This window comes from Falco rusticolus, chromosome 7, assembly GCF_015220075.1.
Source record: "Falco rusticolus isolate bFalRus1 chromosome 7, bFalRus1.pri, whole genome shotgun sequence".
In the NCBI taxonomy this organism is placed as follows: domain Eukaryota; kingdom Metazoa; phylum Chordata; class Aves; order Falconiformes; family Falconidae; genus Falco; species Falco rusticolus.
This window is the reverse complement of record NC_051193.1, coordinates 3,754,087-3,774,052: the sequence shown is the minus strand read 5'-3', so window position 1 is coordinate 3,774,052 and position 19,966 is coordinate 3,754,087. Positions and strand designations below refer to the sequence as shown.

At 39.3% G+C, this 19,966-nt stretch overlaps 1 protein-coding gene across 2 annotated transcripts in view; it reads left to right on the top strand.

Moving 5' to 3' along the window:
* SPG11 (SPG11 vesicle trafficking associated, spatacsin) overlaps nucleotides 1–19,596 on the top strand; it is a 35,589-nt gene extending 15,993 nt beyond the window's left edge. For both annotated transcript variants that reach the window (XM_037396251.1, XM_037396250.1), the window contains exons 19-40: nucleotides 195–356; nucleotides 1,108–1,174; nucleotides 1,629–1,794; nucleotides 2,917–3,122; nucleotides 3,731–3,839; nucleotides 4,009–4,168; nucleotides 5,356–5,613; nucleotides 5,845–6,045; nucleotides 6,363–6,470; nucleotides 7,579–7,741; nucleotides 8,143–8,357; nucleotides 8,720–9,464; nucleotides 10,331–10,473; nucleotides 11,931–12,129; nucleotides 13,223–13,360; nucleotides 15,050–15,183; nucleotides 15,772–15,879; nucleotides 16,475–16,643; nucleotides 17,403–17,491; nucleotides 17,959–18,114; nucleotides 18,645–18,796; nucleotides 19,188–19,596. In XM_037396251.1, the coding sequence (XP_037252148.1) occupies nucleotides 195–356; nucleotides 1,108–1,174; nucleotides 1,629–1,794; nucleotides 2,917–3,122; nucleotides 3,731–3,839; nucleotides 4,009–4,168; nucleotides 5,356–5,613; nucleotides 5,845–6,045; nucleotides 6,363–6,470; nucleotides 7,579–7,741; nucleotides 8,143–8,357; nucleotides 8,720–9,464; nucleotides 10,331–10,473; nucleotides 11,931–12,129; nucleotides 13,223–13,360; nucleotides 15,050–15,183; nucleotides 15,772–15,879; nucleotides 16,475–16,643; nucleotides 17,403–17,491; nucleotides 17,959–18,114; nucleotides 18,645–18,796; nucleotides 19,188–19,368 (4,029 nt within the window). In that variant the 3' untranslated portion in view covers nucleotides 19,369–19,596. The remainder of the gene's footprint in view (nucleotides 1–194; nucleotides 357–1,107; nucleotides 1,175–1,628; nucleotides 1,795–2,916; nucleotides 3,123–3,730; nucleotides 3,840–4,008; nucleotides 4,169–5,355; nucleotides 5,614–5,844; nucleotides 6,046–6,362; nucleotides 6,471–7,578; nucleotides 7,742–8,142; nucleotides 8,358–8,719; nucleotides 9,465–10,330; nucleotides 10,474–11,930; nucleotides 12,130–13,222; nucleotides 13,361–15,049; nucleotides 15,184–15,771; nucleotides 15,880–16,474; nucleotides 16,644–17,402; nucleotides 17,492–17,958; nucleotides 18,115–18,644; nucleotides 18,797–19,187) is intronic.
* Nucleotides 19,597–19,966: the final 370 nt, after the last annotated feature.

The window sequence follows — 19,966 nt, the reverse complement described above, 5'->3', positions numbered from 1 at the left end:
GTCAGGTACTGTTGAGGATGTGTCTGATATAACTTAAAAGGATTTTAGAGGAAAAAAATGATACTTTCTGTATTGTCACTGTATGGCAAGTACCCGTGAGGTAGTTTGTTTGGCACATTCAAAGATTGTTTTGTTATTATCTTAATGCAAGTTTCTTCTTCCTAATGAAATACTTTTGCTTCCTTGCAATATAGGTTCTTCAGAATGAAGATACGGAAAAACCTCTAAAGAAAGTTGATCCACAGCTCTTAAAAATGGCATTGACTCCTTACCCCAAACTCAAAGCTGCTCTTTTCCCCCCGTGTACCTCTCATGGAATTTTGCCACCTGACATCTCTCTGTACCATCTTGTTCAGGTACACAAAATACTTCTCGGTAGTGCTTTTTGGCAGAACAAAAGTAAACTAAGAGGAGCTGGTTTTCAGCTAAAGGCTGGAGGGTGGGGACCATATGTCGTTTCCTTGGAATCCTTAATTTGGAGCTAAGGTTTATGGCTTCATTCTGAATAATTTTTTAAAATGGTATCTACTGTGAGTCTGGCTTCCCCCTGCTCCCCCAGACACGTAAAGGCGTCTGCAGTGTTTAACTTCAGCAGCTCTGGAATGTCAGAGAAGTGATACTCTTTCAGTGTTCAGTGGGCAGGTTGTTTAGTTTTATAAAAGTTAAAATGTTTTTACTTGTCTAAGGGAAATTGAAATTTAGAATTAAAGGATAGTGTCTCATGGAATGTCATCACACATTTCTGGGCAAATGCCTTTTACTTCAGAAATGTGGTATAAGGTAAAGTGAAAGTGGGAAGAAATGCTACAAATTATTCATTATTAGGAAGTGTTAACCTTGCTAGGATCACAGTTTAGCAAAAGACATAAGCATGTTCTTTCCCTATTTCGTTAGACCAAAGTCTAAGCCATGCCTTGCATTTGTTTGTATTCTGATCCTACGGAGTAGATAAATACAAGAGAGAACTGCACAAGATACATCACTGCTTGGTATCAGCACAGGCTGTTCCTGATTGCCTGCTACCATAGCTTCCTAAAATAGTCTAAAGTCTGGTCTGACGTGAAAAGCTTAAGCTGTCTCAACATATTTTGTTTCTAATCTTTTCAGTCATTAGTGCCCTTTGATCCCACAAAATTATTTGGCTGGCAGTCAACAAATACTCTTGCTGTATCAGGTATGTTACTTTTCAAGTTTTATGTGCTTGTCTAGTCTGAGCACCTAGGATAAAGTACCTCCCAGTGGAATCATTTGGCAGATAAACCTATTCAAAAGGCCATTTCCTTTACCAAAAAAAAAATAGTGCAATTTACTAAAATTTTGTTTTGAAATTAAATCCTAGATAGGTTACCTTTTTCCATTAAGCTCTTTACAGAAGATTTTTTTTCAAAATGTCTGATGAGATAGAAAAGCAATATTTTCCTTTAAAAGCAAGTTGAGCACCTAAGAAGTGATCCAGATTTCTGATTTTACAACGAGAATTGGAATTTCAGTGGGGTTTGGGTATGCTGGGATTTGAATTGGAACAAGAAGCGAGGTATTGGATTGTCATCTCATGTTCTGTAGCTGAAAGCCATTTTCTGTGTTTAATTCAACTGTTTATCAGCTCCTAATAATAATATTCTTTCTAGATGCGTCAAGTGACTTTCCTCATTTTTCATCACCTGAACTGGTGAACAAATATGCTGTCATGGAACGACTGGATTTTTTGTACTATTTGCACCATGGACGTCCATCGTTTGCTTTTGGTACATTTTTGGTCCAGCAGTTAGTAAAGAGCAAATCCCCCAAACAGTTGTAAGTCTTCTCAAACATGACAGTCAGATGGTTCTTTTGAAGTTATCATCTAGCACATAGAATAACATTCATCCTCCCCAACAGCAAACAAGTGGTGTGCATTGTGTCACTAAAAATTGTAGGTGTCCTAGGAGTCTATTCAGTCTAGCATCAAGTAGGATAGTAATCAAATATCACCTAAAAGAAGGTGAGCTTTATTTTGAATTGCCTCAAAATCTGCGCAATGAAAGCAAGGAATGAAAAATGTTCCAGTCATATCAAACACAGGGACCTGAGCCTCTAGATCACTTTGTAGAAAAATGATGCCCCATTCCTCTGACATTTCCTGAGGACGATACTTACTTGGTTAAATGAGTAAGCCAAATAATGTATTGGTGATTGAAGGAATTAAATTTTCTGGCTGAAGTTTCAAAGTCGTGTTCAAAAGCATATGGTCAAATTACACATCTTGTTTGAATATATTAAATTTACTAGCAAGTATATTCAAAATTAATAGGAGTTACATCAGAACAAATCACTTTGTTTCTAGAATGTCTTGTTTATGTATGAGTCACTATTTGCTTTTCATTGTTTCTATGCAAACCAGTTTCTCTTGTGTAAGCAGCTAAGATTTGGGCAAAAAGGAAAACAGGTTAACGTAGACTGAAGTACTTAACAGTTTAAAAGACAGTCAAGGATGCATGATTTTTTCAATTACTACTCTGGAAAAATCTCAGATAACCAATGAACCAGGCACTGCAGAACCCTTTAGGGTATCTTTTTTGCTTAGCGCAATGTGCAAATCAGTTTTGGGTTTTTGATGCTGCAGTGCCTGGGTTGTAAGCTCTGCAATGGGACTTCTTGCACTAAAATTGCTAACAGATGGTTTTTATCAATTAGAATATCAAATGTATTTGCTTTAGTTTTTGTTACAATTGCAAACTCTTGCTTATCACATCTGAGGCTTTATTCTCATACCTGTATTTTTTTATACATGTGAAACTTCTGGTTTGTTAATGGCTTTCAGGCTAATAAAGCCTGTGAGTTTAGTAAACCTTGTGGGTACTTGCTTGCATGGGGAATATTTGTGTTTGAAAATTGGTTAAAAATCATATGTGTTAACTGGTGTTGTTTTTGTTTCAGGATTCAGCAAGCAGGAAATGAAGCCTACATTTTAGCTCTTTCTTTCTTCAGCGTACCTTCAGTAGGAGCAGCCTGTGTGTGTTTTCTAGAATTGCTCGGTCTCGACAGCCTCAAACTCAGGGTTGATCTTAAAGTTGCAAACATAATTTTCAGTTACAGAACTAGAAATGAAGAATCTCAGCACAATCAAATAAGAGAATCTTTGGGTAAGGGTGTCTTTTGTTTGTTTTAAAATAGGGTACTGTGTATTTATTGGGAAGAGAATCAGAGATGGATTGAAAGATGGTGCCTAGCTTCTGAGGAATGCAGTGAAAACATCCTGTCCTTTGAAGAGCTAAGAATTTTGCTCTTTTTTTTTATTCCTGCTTCTTACTAATTTTGAAGGTGTGTTTTGAACCTGGCGTGCCAAATAAGGCAGGAAGACTGCGATATGACATGCAGCCAGAATTGCAGGAATATCTAATAGACACTGCCGAACAGCTGCCTAAGGCTCTGTGTAATATTTAGTAAGGTTCAGCCTAATGTTGTAGTAATATGACTGGAGGATTAAACAAAGGAACATCACCAAATCTCTTTTCTCTTTCATAATTGATTTTCAATCAACTACTGCCTTACAGCTGTAGTGAATCAGATGTTCAAAGCTGTAAGAATATTAATTTTATTCTAGGAATAACTTTAGAAAGTCAAATATCTAACTTCAGGTCCGCAGGTGTCTTTTTGTCTCGACAAGGAAACTACTGGTACTTTTGAAAATATTACCCTTACTCTAATCCCCAATAGCATCTCAGAAATAGTAATATGTTCTTTTAAACAGTTGACAAGCTAACAAAATTGGCTGATGGTGAAAAAGCAGCAGCAGCAGCAGTTCTTTTGTCCTTAGAAGAAGCCTTTTGGGATGCAGTTGAGCAGCAAGGAATGAAGAAGTGAGTAAAACCTGATATAAAGGATTATGCTGGCACATTGAGATTGAAGGCTGAGTTTTAGCGTTTGTGTATTCATATATATGTATAATATATATCTCTGTGTGTATATATATGTATCTCTGTAGAAATACCAGTTTATTACAGCTGAAGCTCTTTAAATTCCATGCAGGACGTCTAGTGACTCTAGAAGGCAGTGGTCTTTGGTAATGCAGTTCTGTAAACTCCATAATATTGCCCTGAGTACATCTTACCTAAAGGAATGTGCCAAATCCAACGACTGGCTGCAGTTCATCATCCAAACCCAGCTGTACAGCTACCAGCCAGATCAGGTAAGTTGTCTGTGTATGGTTTGAAGTGAAGATAGAGTTTATCAAGAATGTTCTTTGTGATGTTCAAAAAGAAAAAAGTAAAGGGAGGAAAAAACACAGTTTTTTTACAAGACTCCACATTGTGGAGACAACATAAAATGGAAGCCTCATCAGTTTCCATGGAGTTAGAAATTGTCTCAGGATGCTTGATATGCTCTGAATACAATAGCCCTTCTCTTACAGCTGGATTTCCCAACTTTTCTTCTTAGCTTTTCACATACCAAGAGAGAGCAAACGCAAGACAAAGGAAATTGACTGCAGAGGGACTTGGCTGTTCAGCAGATATAATAATATGCTTCTAAGAGCGTGAGAGCTAACTATTAAAGCAGAAGATGAGGGGGAGAGAAATCCCATTTGGAAAAATCATATGTGATGTTATAAATCAGTAGTGGAGAAAACAATTCGCAGAGAGGAGTGATTTGAGTGTTTCTTTGAAGTGAATTGGAGACAAAAGTATTTGCCAAAAAGGGACTTAATGTTCATTGTAAATTTAGTTAAAATTATGGCATACTCATACTGTTTTTAAGTTTAATTTAAAATAAATTAGCCGTTGGGGTTTTTTTATTGGAGAGTTACCATATGTTCAATGTAAGTTTTAGTAAAGTCACTCATCTTTCCTTTCAAAACTTACACCTATTTCTGTGTAAAAGATACTTAGGCTTTTGAAAATCCAAATCTTTCATTTTTTGTTTTGAACATAAAATATTTTACCAATATGTAAAAATTAAAAGCAATTTGGGAGAAGTAATGTGAGGAAGCTAACTGTAAAATTCCGGGTAAGATGATACTTAGCAGGCCTAGGATTTTAACTTGCATCTCTTCATTGTTGTCTTGAAAAATACATAATTATACAACAGCAACTAACTAGACAGTTTTCATGTTATGTTCTTAGGAGTACAAGAGAGATGAAAAAAATGAGTGTCTCTAGGAGGCCTTTTAGCTTCACGTAAAAGGAAGAGCTTCAATATTTTATTAGAATAATTCACAGCTACAGAACACTTTTTCCTCTCTAGGTGTCCAGAATTAATCTGAAAAATCAAATTCGAAGTATGTTTTATTTCTTTTCTGTGTATTTAATGCTTCAGTCCTTCCCCCCTGTTCTCTTTGGATCTCTCTCTGTAGAGATGCTTTTGGTTCTGTTTTCCTAGGTCATTTCTATCCTTCAAGATTTCACTCCCAACTTACAAGATCACTTGATGCTGGCGTTGGAGAAGTTATCATTTTTGTGTCCTGATACAGGGAGTCCTGAAAACAGTGCTGCCAGTGTGTTCAAGAGCAAATATGCAGATAGTCTCTTTCAAATCCTTTTTCAATGTCAGGGGAACTCAAACCCTTCATGTTACCTTTTGACTGAAGGACTGAGAAAGCACGCTCCCATTCTGAGTGTTTTAGCAGCATGTTTCCCAGTGAGTATTGATGAAATTATTTATTTATTTATCTTTTAGAGGAATAAGTAATAAAAAAGCGATGGTTATGCGTAATTGTGTTAAATGGTAGGTAGGTTGCATTCATTGATTATTTTTTTCCTTGGTTTTTGTAGTAATTGTGAATGGTGTGGCTCGTTTCACGAAGTGATATATAATGAGGTGATGTTTGTCTCTGGCTATTATAAAACCATCATTTGTGTCATTTGACAGGATGCAAACATTATTCATTGTCTCTGTGTTTGGATAATTACTACTGTGGATGATACTACCAGAGCTGAAGCAACAAATCATATTCAAAACTCAGCAGAAAATCACAAATGGGATCTTCATGACCTATCAGTTATCTGGAAAGTCTTTTTAAGAAAGCAAAAGAGTAAAACGCTTTTAAATGGCTTCCAGCTCTTTTTAAAGGTAAGGTGATGTCTTTTTAGTGGTATACTTGAATGTATCCCACATCCCCTTGGAGAGGAGATGGTCTGTAGATTCCCCCTCTGTCTTGCTGTTTGTGGCCTAGATAACCCGGGTGTAATCTACTGAAAATCCTAGTCAAGTAAGAAAATCTTTGAATGGAAGTTCTTCCAATTATTACAAATTTGCAGATCAAATATCAATCTTGCATGCAATTTTAATAAATTAGAACTTTATTGTTCTGGTACTGAGGAAGACACATTCTACGTTTATTTAGGTATTTTTAGGAAAGAATTATAACCTATTTTTGTGTCTTAAAGGATTCCCCTTTACTGTTCATACTGGAGATGTATGAACTATGTATGAACTGTAAAAAATACAATGAAGCTAAAAGCAAATTGGACAAGTTTCAGGAAAGTCTCACAAAGGTAAGCAAATCCATTTTCTCTGAATGCCATTGCCTAGGTCTTCCCTTACCAGAATGTGATAGTACTGAAAAAAGGTATGCTTGGAATGATCTAGGAGCCGATTTGTGAAGTAGTGGGTCTCGACACATTCTTTTTATTGCTGGCAGTTGATGGAAAAATGTTTTTGATAATTTAAAATGCACAGTGCATTTTTCTAAATCATTTTGCTTTAAGTTGATATGGTCAGACTGAAATACAGGTCATCCTCCTTGTGCGAGCAGTTTCCTGTTTGAAGGTTGGCATTGAGTCAGGTAGGACCACTGTTGATAAATTTAATTATTTGTGGTAAGTGTGGAATATTCTTTATTCTATATTGATCAGAGCAAGTCAATACTGAGCTGATAAACTAGTGACTTTTACAAGGAATATCTATTTAAGTCAGACAACTTTGAGAATGTTTCAAAGTTTCTGAAAAAGTCTGTGGTACTGCTTTAGTTTTGGTAGTTGCCTAGGCTTTCTTTGAAAATGACCCAGTGAACTGAATACTGAAGTGGAACACCCTTCAATCAAAACACTGATTTAGTGGTTGATTTTAAAAGGACCAAAATGTGCTCACAGTGTTCCTTGTTTGTCTCATGCAGATGTGTTCAGACATTATTTCAGTTCTTTCTTTTCCATCACAGTTTTCTAGTTCCCTGAATATCTTGGCAACTAACATTCCATGTCATTAGTGATTTTCCTTCCTGCAATTCAAGCTAAGGCTACATTAGTTTCTTTTCCCTATGCACCGCTCACATAGTGGATATGCTTATAACATATACAGCAGTGCGACAGGGGCTATTAATCTAGCAATTTATTTTATCTGACCGTTTCTGATCCTTCTTGCATCATTTATCTCTTCCATGATTATCAGGAATAATTGGTGGTCACCCGGCCATAGAATTTACTACTTTCAGGTCAAAGTCAAACATACATCAGTAGTGGTTCAGTGCCCCCTTGGGAATGGCAGTTCATTGTTTCTTAAAGGAGGTAGATCTGGTACACCTTCCACTTCCAGTGCAATTCCCACCAAAATGCAGAATGTATCTGCAAAAAGAGCCCTAACACCTAAAAATCTTTATCTACACAGCTTAAAACTGAAGATGAAGCAGCAGCCTCAGAATTACCTGTGCAATGGTTGGAATCGCAAGCATTGTTTCTTCTTGAATTGATGATGCAGCAATGTAGAACAGAATATGAATTAGGAAAACTCTTACAGCTGTTTGCTGCAGCAGATAATCTTCTACTCAATGGTAAGTCCAGCTTGCTGTTAGATGGTATTACTCCTTTAATCTAAAGACTACATACAATGTCTTTTCAGTGACTGAAAATGTTTAAGTGTATTCATTCTGATTTATTTTTGTATAAAAATTTATATAACCAGACTTGGTCCTTACAGTGAATTGCAGTGGTGAAAATGTAACTGTGTGTAAGTCTGTCTCAGAGAATGATTATGTGCAGATGTTGATAAGGAGGGCACAGATTATGCGCAGAAGTATTTTAGTTATGGATTTAGAGCTTATTTTCAGTCCCATGGAGTCTTTGGAGTGCAAATCTGTGCTCCTCTGGCAGGGCTGCATGCTGAAATAAGTAGCAGAATTTCCTCAGGTTTAAAACCCAGCTGCCTTTAGTTGTTCTTACTCTTTTGAAACAGGCCCTTACGTGAAGAAACTCTGTGCACTCAGTGAGACCCTGAAGGATTCCTCCATATCAATTAATCACGCCATCCTAACCAGTTTCAATATGGAGACATTTCAGAGTGAGTGCAGATCAATTCTGGAGCAGCTACAAGAGAAAGGAATGTTCTCCCTGGCTCGGGAGGTAGCAGCACTCGCTGAATTGCCTGTGGACAACGTAGTTATGCAAGAGGTACAGTATAGTTAAGTAATGGTGTTCACCTCTTAATACTCCTATTACTGGCAGTATTGAGAATGTTAACCTCTCAGCCTTCCCGAAACACAAAATTTTCTTCAAATCACTTTTTATTTTCAGTGCAAGTACACAAAACAAGTTGACTGTAAAGTGCTGAGCTGAAAAGGACAGTATAAATTCCCTTATTCTCTTACTGGTTTTGCTTGCTATGCAGTCAGTTTTATGGGGTGAGAAAAATAGATGAATTTGTTGCATATTAAGACATTTAATCGAAATTCAGTTTTTCAGTATGCTGGCCATCTAGTGTGATTTTTCCTTTTTGGAAAAATCGTTGTTTAAAACCTCTGTGAATTTTGCAGGGTCTAAGAGATCTACATCGTTTAAGGGACATTGGACAGTGGCATCAAAACCAGACAAGAATTGAATTCTGGAAAAAATGTAATGACAACTTCATGAAAAATTCCATCTCCAGCGAAGCTGCATCTTGTTTTTTTATTGATCAGGCAAACACGGTATTTGAACCTTCAGCTCATGAGAAGATAAACAGCATTATGGAGAGGCGTCTGTTGCTTACCCTAGCTGGCCATTGGCTAGCCAAGAATGACTCGGTGTCACTGCACAGATTAGAAGAAATAGAGAAGCAGATCTGGGTTTGTTGCATCGCACAACAAACGTTATCTGCAGATGAGGGGTCGGCCAAGTCGAGATTTTCCTCCCCTGTTGTAGCAAACGGGGATCTTACCTTTGATAACTTGGCTAAGGAGTTTTCTTTTTCAAAGCTTCCTGCTCTGAACACACCAAAGTACTTAAAACTAGAGGGCCTTGCATTCAGAGAGTCTCAACAGACCTTGACTAGTGATGAGGAGGAGTCACTCAAATTTCTGATTGGATGCCTCCTTGACGAAGGAAGTGTGCACGAAGCCAGCCGTGTTTGTCAGTATTTCCATTTCTACAGCAGAGATGTTGCACTGGTATTACATTGCAGAGCTCTCGCCGCAGGGGAGACTGATCTAGACAAATTACACACAGATATTCAGACTCTCCTTGCAGCAAGAGAGGAGAGATCTGAAAGCAGCGCATCTCAGCCCAGCAGAGTCCCAAGCAGTAAGTAAACTAACCAATTCAGCCACTTGACAAGTAATACCATTGTTGGCGTCCCACTGGATTCTTCCTCTTTTGTTAGTGTTAACTGCCCCCAACATTTCTGCAGGAAATAAGGTCTTCACAACAGTGGGTTATCTTCTTGGTTCTTAAATCCTCTAGTGAAAGGAATTTTAAGCCTTGTAATACACGTTGCTCGTAGGTGCTTGAGGCAGGGTGTTTCTGTATACAGTTTCTGTAGTCTCTTAGCTGTTCATTCTTTATAGTTCCCAATTCTGTTCCAGTAAAGTAGCACTGAACTTAATCTATGTTCTTGCTTTCGGAATACACACTCTAGTAAATCTTGAGTGTGTTTCTGGAGCTGAAATAAGGAAATGCATTAATTAATGTATTTCTCTGAATTATTTGTACCTTATAAAGAACTTAGCGTGTCTTATTAATAGCAAGGCCAAGCCTGATAATGTTTATCTATGAAGTACTCTGTGCATATTTATGAAGTCGGAATGAGAAAGCTCTCAGCTGGAACATTGCTTTCTAATACTAATGTGTATAGAGCTTAATAGAAATAGAAGAGAATAAATGAAGCCTAAGCCATCAGAAAGACTGCTGAACCCTTGTGCTCTCACACTGAGGAATTTTACATCTGAGATACCATTGTGGATATTTTGGCTTATTTGTGTTCTGTCATATTGTTTGTACTCTAAAACTTGAAAAGAATTTTAAAAAATCACAAGTATCAAGTTCAGTTTTCAAAGACTGAGCAAGTTTTATGTATTTGCTGCAGATTTCCAGAGTCTTGCTCCAAGTTTAAGGCTTGTTGGTGTTACCTGTCTTTATGAGAAAGGAATTTATAGTGGGTTTTTTTCCAGCATCAAGCTTAGAAGACTGGACACACATCATGTCTCCGTCTCTAGATGATCAAGTCATTACCAGTCTGAAGGCTCTCACAGATGAATGTGTCCACGGGAGAAACTACTGCAGACAGGTTCTCTGTTTGTACGAACTTTCTAAGGTATGTGTCTAGTAGCGTTATTGAAGAAACAAGTGGTTTGTGTCAAGCTGTACTGTGGAAGTTTGTGGAGGAAAGGAAAAAGAGGGGTGAAAGTACTCATCAGGTGCCTGAAACAAGCTCCAGAGGGTGAAATTACCAAGTCTTGTGTGTGGAAAAATGGCCAGATGCTTCCTAGGCATGAAGTGTTGAAATGAACTCAACTCTCAGACTCCCCAGACCCCTACCCCTGACTCCACTAAGCCAGATTTCAGCCTGCGTCTCTTTGATGTGCTTTTTTTATACTCTTTCAAGCATATGTTGTTCATCTAGCACTTTCCTTTAGGCCTTTGTTGTGGGATGCCTTCATAATCAACACCAACCCAGAAGCAGACGGAGATAGCAGCTGCCTTGGAAGTTTTAGCACAGAAGTGCTCTGCAGGCTCCACGCAGTGGCAGCTCTTTACCCAGAGGCTGCTCAGAGGAGTGGCTAATAAGTTCCAAGTGGTTTGACCCAGACAGTGATAGAAGTAGCAGATTGTTGTTTACTGCCTCTCTGCTCCTTGACCTTCGTGCTTGCTGGCAGCCCACCTCTGCTTCTTCTCCAGAGGGTGCTGCTGAACACTTTTTTAGGGTACAGAACCCCTTTCCATGGTACTTGGTCTGTATTTTTGGAACGTTAATTAGTTTTTTTCTGCATAAACACAGCAGTGTGTGTGCTGAAAATATTAGTGTCATCCTTATCACAGAGGTTCTTAGATTTTCCTACAGAATTTTTCATGCTTTGAATATGCAGAGTGAGTGCTTTAGGTCTGAGCTACTAAGAAGCAGTCGTAGGATTGGCTTGTTTCCTTTTATACCGTCTGTATACTTCTTGCCTGAAGCTGGATGTCCATACTTTTGAATTAAGAGTTGATCATTGTGGTTATGAGGTACATTTTTTGATTAATTTGTAAAGCTGTAATATGTTACAGCAGAGCCTTTACAGAGCCTCACCAGCTCTTCTTCCAAATGTAAAAACTACTGTATCTGTTTCACTGAGAGTTTGTGATATGGAAGAGAAAAGAAGGAGGAGAAAAGAAGAGGGAAAGGAACCTCATAAGTAAGACTTATGCAGTAAAACACAATGAAGTGTTTGGGAGGAAATATTCCTGTTTTGCTTGTAGGTATTTTAAGTGTTAAGGTTTATATTTGGTTTGGGAAAGCATCTCTGTCCATGGCAACAGCTCTGTGTGTATTTAACTTCAAATACAAAGTACTCACATGCCATCCTGATTTGGAGAACATTAATACCAAAGATATAAAGATGAAGGCACTGTTAACTGATACAAGTACAGACTATGTTTGTGGTTTTTGTCTGCTTCTCCAGCACTCCCCTCTTGCATCAGCTCATCATTAAGAAGAGATACTGCAGGTCAGTGTATGTTCTGGACTGGAATTTTTGCTGTGTAGAATCTTCTGACTGTATGTGTGTTTCTTAGGAATTGAACTGCTCCTACAGTGAAATCTCAGCCCACGACCCTGAAAAAGTGCTTCGAGCAATTCTGTCATCCCATCAGCCGGACAGGTGCAGGAAAGCCCAGGCATTCATGACCACACAGGGTCTCCAGCCTGAAACTGTGGCAGAGCTAGTGGCTGAAGAAATCATGCAGGAATTATTGGCATCTTCAGAAGGGAAAGGTAGTAGAGAGGTTTGATCTTATATTTTAGTGGTTTTGGTTTCTAAGTGTAGTATTTGTGTGTCTGAAAAACAGTCTTTGCTCTCGAGATACTTGAGTACCAGTTATAGTCAGTAATGTTTGGGCAGCTGTTGTACAAAGTTGTAAACCTAGTACACCTTATGTAAGGTTTTGTACAAATGTTTATTTTTAGTTATTTTTGTGTCCAGTGTGGTGTTGCAGTAGTTAAGGTTTTATTTTTTATGGATGTAGATCTAATGTTTTGGGTTTTTTTAAAAACGGGGTGATTTGGGTTTGTTTAATCATGATCTTTGCAGCCCCATGTCATCTGACTTGGAAAGACTCGTGTTCATTTATTTGTGTAAAGCATGGCCAAAAGATCATCTTCCCTTTTGTTTTTTTCCTTTGTGAAATGAGGGATGTTTCTCAAAACAGCAGAAGTTTATCTGGGGGACTTCTCTCTTTGAGTAACTTCTACTTTGCCACAACATCAACCACGAAGTTTCAGGAGAAACAGAGCCATCAGGTGGAGATTCCTGAGCCCAGGTCTGCTCTCCTCTGCTCCAGCTGCCTTCCACTGTGCTGTCCCTCACTTTTGCCGCTACCCTTGTGCCGGTTTACTTGGTTAGCTCAGACTATTTGGTGTGCCTCCTTCAGAAGGGTCAGCTTACTACGCAGCAGAAAACAGATCCAGAATAGAAGAGTTTTCTGTTGAGTTTGTGAGTGGAACTGGTTCCTGGAGGAGTATGAATCGGAGCCACTTCAAGGGATGGGTTAGAATTGTGTTCTGTAAGGAAGAGAAAAATGTTCTTTTCTCAGCAGCAGTAGCCTACTGCATTTGTGAAATTGTAGGTGTAATTACAGTAGCAATACGGTTGTTCAGTAGAATTTCATTGGATTGAACTGGCGAAGTAGTAGTACCTGATTCTTAAATTTAAGCAGTAAAATGACAAGTGTCTTTAGAATTGTAGTCCCAAGCCCTGGGTCAGTCTGAATGAAGTTAAATTGGTTGGTTTGGGCTTTTTTCTGTTAACATAGCTGATCTCTCCTGAACAATTAGCACTTGTGACATAACTCTCTCTCTGTGGACGCAGGACAGAAGCAGGTTTTGAACCCTGCAGCTGAGAGTCAGGCGTTCCTACAGCTTGCTAAGCTGTGCCAGGATCATACGTTGGTTGGCATGAAGTTGCTGGATAAAATTTCCTCTGTACCACGTGGGGAACTGTCATGCAGTAAGTAAATAGTGTGTTACTAAACATGGCATTACTTGGTTTCAAGTCACATCACAAAGAATAAAAGCAATGCTGATGGAAGCATCTGTTACTGATCTCAAATTTGATATTAAATTAATAGTACATGCACAGTATTGTTAGGTTTGGATTTGGGTAGAGGTATAATTTAGATTAAGCATATTCCTTAAGTGTTGCATTGGTTTACTTACCAAACAAACCACATTTTTTTGTGCCAACAGCTGAAAAATGCAGTCAGTGAGTTACCTGACCTTTTGTGGTTAGATGTTATAGAAGGAGGGTGTTGTGACTTTCTTCATATTAATCACAATTAGAAATTGCTTTCTTTATCCATTTATTAAACTGACTTTCTAGATGTTTTGTCACTGAAGACCATTTTACACTTTGTAGCTTTATATACTATGGAGATGTTGCCAATGAGTTTATAAAACATAACCAAGGTACTTGGGTAGCGTTTTGCCACTAACTACCAGTGGCAAACTGCTAGTTTAAACTGTTTTTAAAGAGGATTCATTATGGGCAGCTCATCTCTGAGGAAAATGAACGAGGGGCAGATTTTGGTGCGAGTTCTCTCGTGAGTATTAATGTGGGCAGAACTTGCAATGCTATTTTGGTCAGAGTGGTGAGGAAAGAGCATCTTCTAGAACACATTCTGGGGAAGCAAAGGTGTGGCTGAAGTTAATGTTTAAAGTGTTCCATTAGAATCCAGCTATAATACTGGAAATGTGGAAAACCTTTGTGAGAAAAGTAATTAAAAAGAGCATGTTCCATGTAATCGTTAAGTCCCTAACACATTTGTCCTGTTGTCAGATCTTAACTCAGCCCTTACTTTGTCTGGTTAAGTAATATAAGGGTGAATATTAGTATTTTCCTCTGTGACTGACTAAAGCAAGGAAGAGACTGTGAGGAAACAGTGTTAGGAATTACCAAATTGTGCTTGAGGACCCTCCCTCTCTTGGAATGGGCTCTCTGCTGGAGTACCTTTTTACAGGTAGAGGTACAACTGGTTTGTTTCAAAATGTTGTAAAGGTTTATGCCATTAGCAGCGTTCTTTTAAAAATCTGCATTTTTGAATACATTGTGTACCAGCTCAAGTAATACTACTGCTGCTTTTCTGAAGTGAATTGCGTGGTGCTGAGAGTGAGGTCTGGGACTCCACTGTGTCCCAGTTGCTTTACAGTGTTAGATTAGGCCTTCCGCGGAAAAAGGATTGTGTGATGTGCTGGTTTAACTCATTTATTTAGTGTATGGAATTTATGAATGAATTTTCAAACCCAGATGCAAAACCTGTGGCTTCCTTTTTCAGATGCAAAGCTGACTGGTAGTACTGGAGTGCTGATGTATTATTAGACATTTGTCAATCAGCTTTTGGTGGAGGAGGTTGGAAGTTTTGTGTGTGGAATAAAATAATGTTTCAGAAGATGATCCAAAAAAATCCCAGACTTTTCCACAGATGAGAAGCCAGACTGAATGCATACTGTTACAGAAACTGTTACTTCTTAAAATTGCATAGGACAGAACTGTAATAGCTCAATTTTCTAATCCAGTTCTGCTCTTTGTAACTGGAGGGGTTACGTGTTCTCTGCAGAGGTGGCATCACTTCTGGAGAGGGGCATCATAATAACTTCCTCGGCTTATTAACTGAAATACCTGACTTCTTCTGTTCTTCAGTTACAGAATTGCTCATTTTGGCCCATAATTGCTTTAGCTTGACTTGCCACATGGAAGGAATCACTAGAGTTCTCCAAGCAGCGCGGCTTCTCACAGATGAACATTTGGCACCTAATGAGGAGTACGGACTCGTGGTATGTGTCTGGGATGCCGTGCGTGTTTATCGAGACGCTGTACGAAGGGTTCCGTGTACCCGTTAGCAAGTAACTGTCCCTGGGAGTTGAAAGTGGGTGTTTGGTATGGCGTGCACAGGAGATGATCCTGACATCACAAGAAGCTCTTAAGAGGACTTCTCTGGAGAAAGAGAGGTGGAGATAGTGGAATGGTGAGGCAGCAACAGCCTTGTAAATCAGAATGGGAATGACAAACTAATTCAGCTACTGGTGAAATGTGATTTGTCTTGCCAGGCTGTCATGCTTCTTTAAGTCCTGCCTTGGAAGGACTCCTGAAGTCTGAGACATGCCCACTGTAATGGTGTCATTGCTAAAAGGTTCACTCCATATTCGTACTTGGTAAAACTATGTCCTTTCACCTCACAGTAAAGAAGATGAGGTAGGCTGGTTTAAAAACAAAACCTCCGTGGCTTTAAGGGAACATTGTAGCTGTATCAGTGAGGATGGAGCTCTGGCCTCACGCGTCCTTCTCCCTGGCAGAGCACTGACTGCTTTGAGAGGATTTTTCTGCTTGCTTTGAGCTTCATACTTACACTGTTATTTCCACAGGTTCGTCTTCTCACTGGAATTGGCCGATACAATGAAATGACCTATATATTTGAGCTGCTGCATGAGAAACACTATTTTGAAGTGCTCATGAGAAAGAAATTAGACCCAGTAAGTGGAGGGGTGTAAAAGGGAGAAACTTTCAGAGAACTGTGTGGCTACATCAGAAATGGATATTTACACAAGGTGGAATTACCTGGGGATTTTAATTACTGGGGTGTAGGAAGTGTTAGTCAAGTTTCATGGTAATAAATTAATTCTGGGTTTTATTCTGGTTTTAGTTTAACCAGTTTTTTCTAGTTAGTTCAGTGCTACAACAAGAGCAACGTTGAAGCTTCAAGCTTGAGAAAGTTACTTAAGAGCTTTCATGTCCTGCTTTGGTTTGACATCCAGTTAAGGTTTCATGGGTTTTTTAAAATCATATTTATAGCTTTATTGTAACATAAATGAAGTTGTAAACAAACGTCAGTTTTGACATTTGTATGTAAATAAATAAATGCACAGGTGTTAGTTTTTCTTACCTGACACAATGTAGTTAAGCCCAAGTATGATACTGCCATTGTTTTAAACCAGTATGGAGAAACCTCAGAGTGTAACAATCACTTTTTGTAAAATTGTACGAGAAGAGATTTGCTTGTGGGTACCAAAATGTGAATTAGGAAAAAACCTCTTCAAATCTTAATCTGATACTCCTTCATCTGACCAGAGCGGGACGCTGAAGACAGCTCTGCTGGATTACATCAAACGTTGTCGCCCAGGAGACAGTGAAAAGCACAACATGATAGCCCTTTGCTTCAGTATGTGCCGAGAAATTGGAGAGAATCATGAGGCTGCTGCTTGCATACAGCTTAAACTCATTGAATCTCAGCCATGGGGTGAGTAGAAGCTGCAAAACTGAGAAATACAAGCAAGTTTCTTTAAGAAGGGAGACACGATGGGTAAATGTAGTTTTGATTGCCTGTGTTGTCCTGGTAAAATCCATTAAACTTTTGCTGGCTGCAAGGAGGGTCCTGTTTGCCAGGCTTGGGGCATTCTTCTACTTAACGGTTTATCCGGCTGCTCTGGTATTTTTCAAAGAGGTGAGATTTTTGGCTCTTACCATACTGTAGTGTTCCTGTGGTACTGTGCATGGGAGGAGGTAAAGACACACGCATGTTTTCCTCACTTTCACAGCATGTGACACAGTGGGGTTTTATAGAGGGTGTGTATATAAAGTGTTGGGGGTTTTATGTTTGTGCAAGATAACTTGCGAACATCTAAACTTAGTTCTGTACAGCTGGGAGAATGGTGGGGAGAGTTAGCCAGTACTGTAACGGCAACTAAACCAGAAGCTATGCCAAATGATTTTCTGAATTTATCTGGCAGTAGTCTGTGCTTGTATCTACCACAAATGTATGATTTGGATTTCTTTTCCGTTCTTCTATCACTTGACCAAGTTCCAGCAATAGCTCTGGTCCATTAACTGAACAGGCATTGCCATTTCTTTGCACTTTTTTAATATGAGGATTTTTTCCTGAGTCTTTTGTTGTTTTCTGAAGCAACACGAGCAACAGACTTGGTACCAGGAGGTATTTTTGTAACTAACTTTGTCACCTTTATAAATAATTGGTTATCAAATTTTTTCCCCATTTCAGAGGAGTCTCTTCAGGACATTCCAAATTTAAAGAAACTGCTGATGAAAGCCCTGACTCTGTTTATTGATGCAGCAGAAAGTTATTCTAAGGTAAAATGAGCTGGAATTGTATGACTTTGGTACAGCATTGGGAGCACATTAGGGAGGGGGTGCAGAATCCTGTCCCAGCAGAAAAGGAGCAAGGGAATCATCCTGCTGCGTCAGCTCCGCCGTATCACAGCAACACTCTTGTATCCTGTTCCCTGTTCTGGCTTTAACATCTAGGGTTACGGTTACGTTCTGCGGTTTTAGAGGAGTGACTATGAGCTTAACTGGCACGAATAGAACGATATTATAAAGAATGTTTAAAAACTGGTGTGATTATGATGAAAGCATTTGTGGTGAGCAAAGCTTCATTTAAAACTAACGAAATATGGTTTAATGATAGAACTGCAGTGATCTAAAAGATGAAATACTACTAGACAAGTCTGGACCCAATGTTGCTTTCAGGAATGTTTACTGCTTTCTGCTAGAAACATGCTTCAGAAGCTTGTGTTTGTCTTTGATTTATTGAGTAGGACTCCTGTGTTCGCCAGTCCCTGCGCTGCAGTCGGCTAACCAAGCTGATAACGCTCCAGCTGCACTTCCTCAACACTGGTCAGAGCACTATGCTGATCAACCTGAGCAGACAGAGCCTGATGGACTCCATCATGTCCTTGCCTAGATTCTATCAGGTAGGCTCGGCTTCCTCAGCTGTTGCTTTTTCTGAAAATGCTTGTTTTAAACAGCAGGTACCTAAGCACTCTGCTCCTGCAAGCGTAATGCTCCGCTCTCCCACGTAGCCACCAAGTGCTGTAATTTACCCCACGGTGTTGCTGCAGATGGGATGCAAGCACAGTCCTGGTGCGGGCAGATGTTTGTAGCAGTCCTTGCTGGCTGGCTGCATCGCGCAGCCGGGACCTTCGCCATCCAGTGGTTCTCGTGCCGCTGTGAATCTACACAGGGCCCCTGATATCTAGTCTAAATTGGCATCCATCATTTGGTACATTTGGAAATGAGAAAGAAAAGGGCTTTTAAAAAAACCACACCCACCCTGACGCCTTGTTCCCTTGTATTTCTCTGTAATACAGCAGCTCTCAAGAACAGCATCAAGAGATGGGCCAAGCAGACGTAGAGTATTTTAAGTATTCTAAGTCTAGGAATGCTTCTGCGCAAGAATAACCTCTTTCCTGCTCAGTAACTCCAGCATCTGTTCCCCCTGCAGGCAGCTATTGTGGCTGAGGCTTACGACTTTGTTCCAGACTGGGCTGAAGTTCTGTATCAACAAGTGATCACCAAGGGAGACTTCACTTACTTAGAAGAATTTAAACAACAAAGACCACTGAAGCCCAGCATATTTGAGGAGATTGCCAAGAAGTAAGTAATTCTGTGGTCAAATCAGAACTTTCTTTTCCCCAGGCTACTTTAGAGGAGCAACTGCATGTTTAATGGCAGTCTTAGTGCTGTTACAAGCTTGTATGTGATGAAGGAGTATATAGGAACTTGAGATCTAGGTTTAGTTTCTTTCTCAAGCCTATTGTAGATGTAGCACTGCATCTACTGTATTTATGGAGCCAGATAATTAGGGTCCCTTGGGGCTGGTCCGATCGTATCTTTTTTTTTAAATTAATCAATCAGAGCAAACTACTAAAAGAATAAAATGTTTAAGTTGAGCACAACCTCTTTTTAAGAAATTCTTGCAGGTTCTGTAGTTTTTACGGGTCTTGTGAAGCCTTTCTATTTCAATTATACATACAATTCTTTTCAGAGTTAAACAACACCCACCTACTGATGGGGCTTTGAAAAATCTGAAGAAATTGCTCACGTACTGTGAGGATATCTACACGTACTACAGGTTGGCTTATGATAACAAGTTCTATGATGTGGTCAATACGCTTCTGAAGGATGCGCAGACTGGCTGTTGCCTCAATGATATGTTAGCGAACTAGACCCCAGCCTCCCTGGAGCAGAGGCCGCCTCTGACAAGCGCCACAGCTTCTTGCATGGTTAGTGCCGATTCTTTACAGATATTTTTATCAGCTACCTGCTCACACTGACATGCTGCTATATGAAATTTACTCCAGAAAACTGGTGGTGGTTGTAAATATTTAAAATCCCCAAGACTGTGTTAACCTAAAATTGTGTTTTGTATAATAAAACTTACTGTTTCCAAAACACTTGACTGGCACAGCTGATGATGAACCGCAGAGGTCCAGCGGTCCTTTAAATGAGGAGTGCGGAGGATGGATCACCATAGGAATGGGATCTAAACCACCAAAAGGCTGAAATAGGATGTGTGGAATATCCAATACCTTGACGATGAAACACGCAGGAGAATTAGTGCACTCCTTTGAAAGTTTCAGATACGTGCTAGGCTGAGATGTTCTCCCATTCCAGTCTGATTAGACTGGGCTTTCTAGCTCAGTGATAAAGTCTCGTACAACTCTGAACAGCATATACTTAATTTACTACTGTCTTGGAGTAAAAGAAGTGATCAAGTACATACGTATGCTAACAGTTATTAAATTCCAGCTCCTTTCCAGGCTT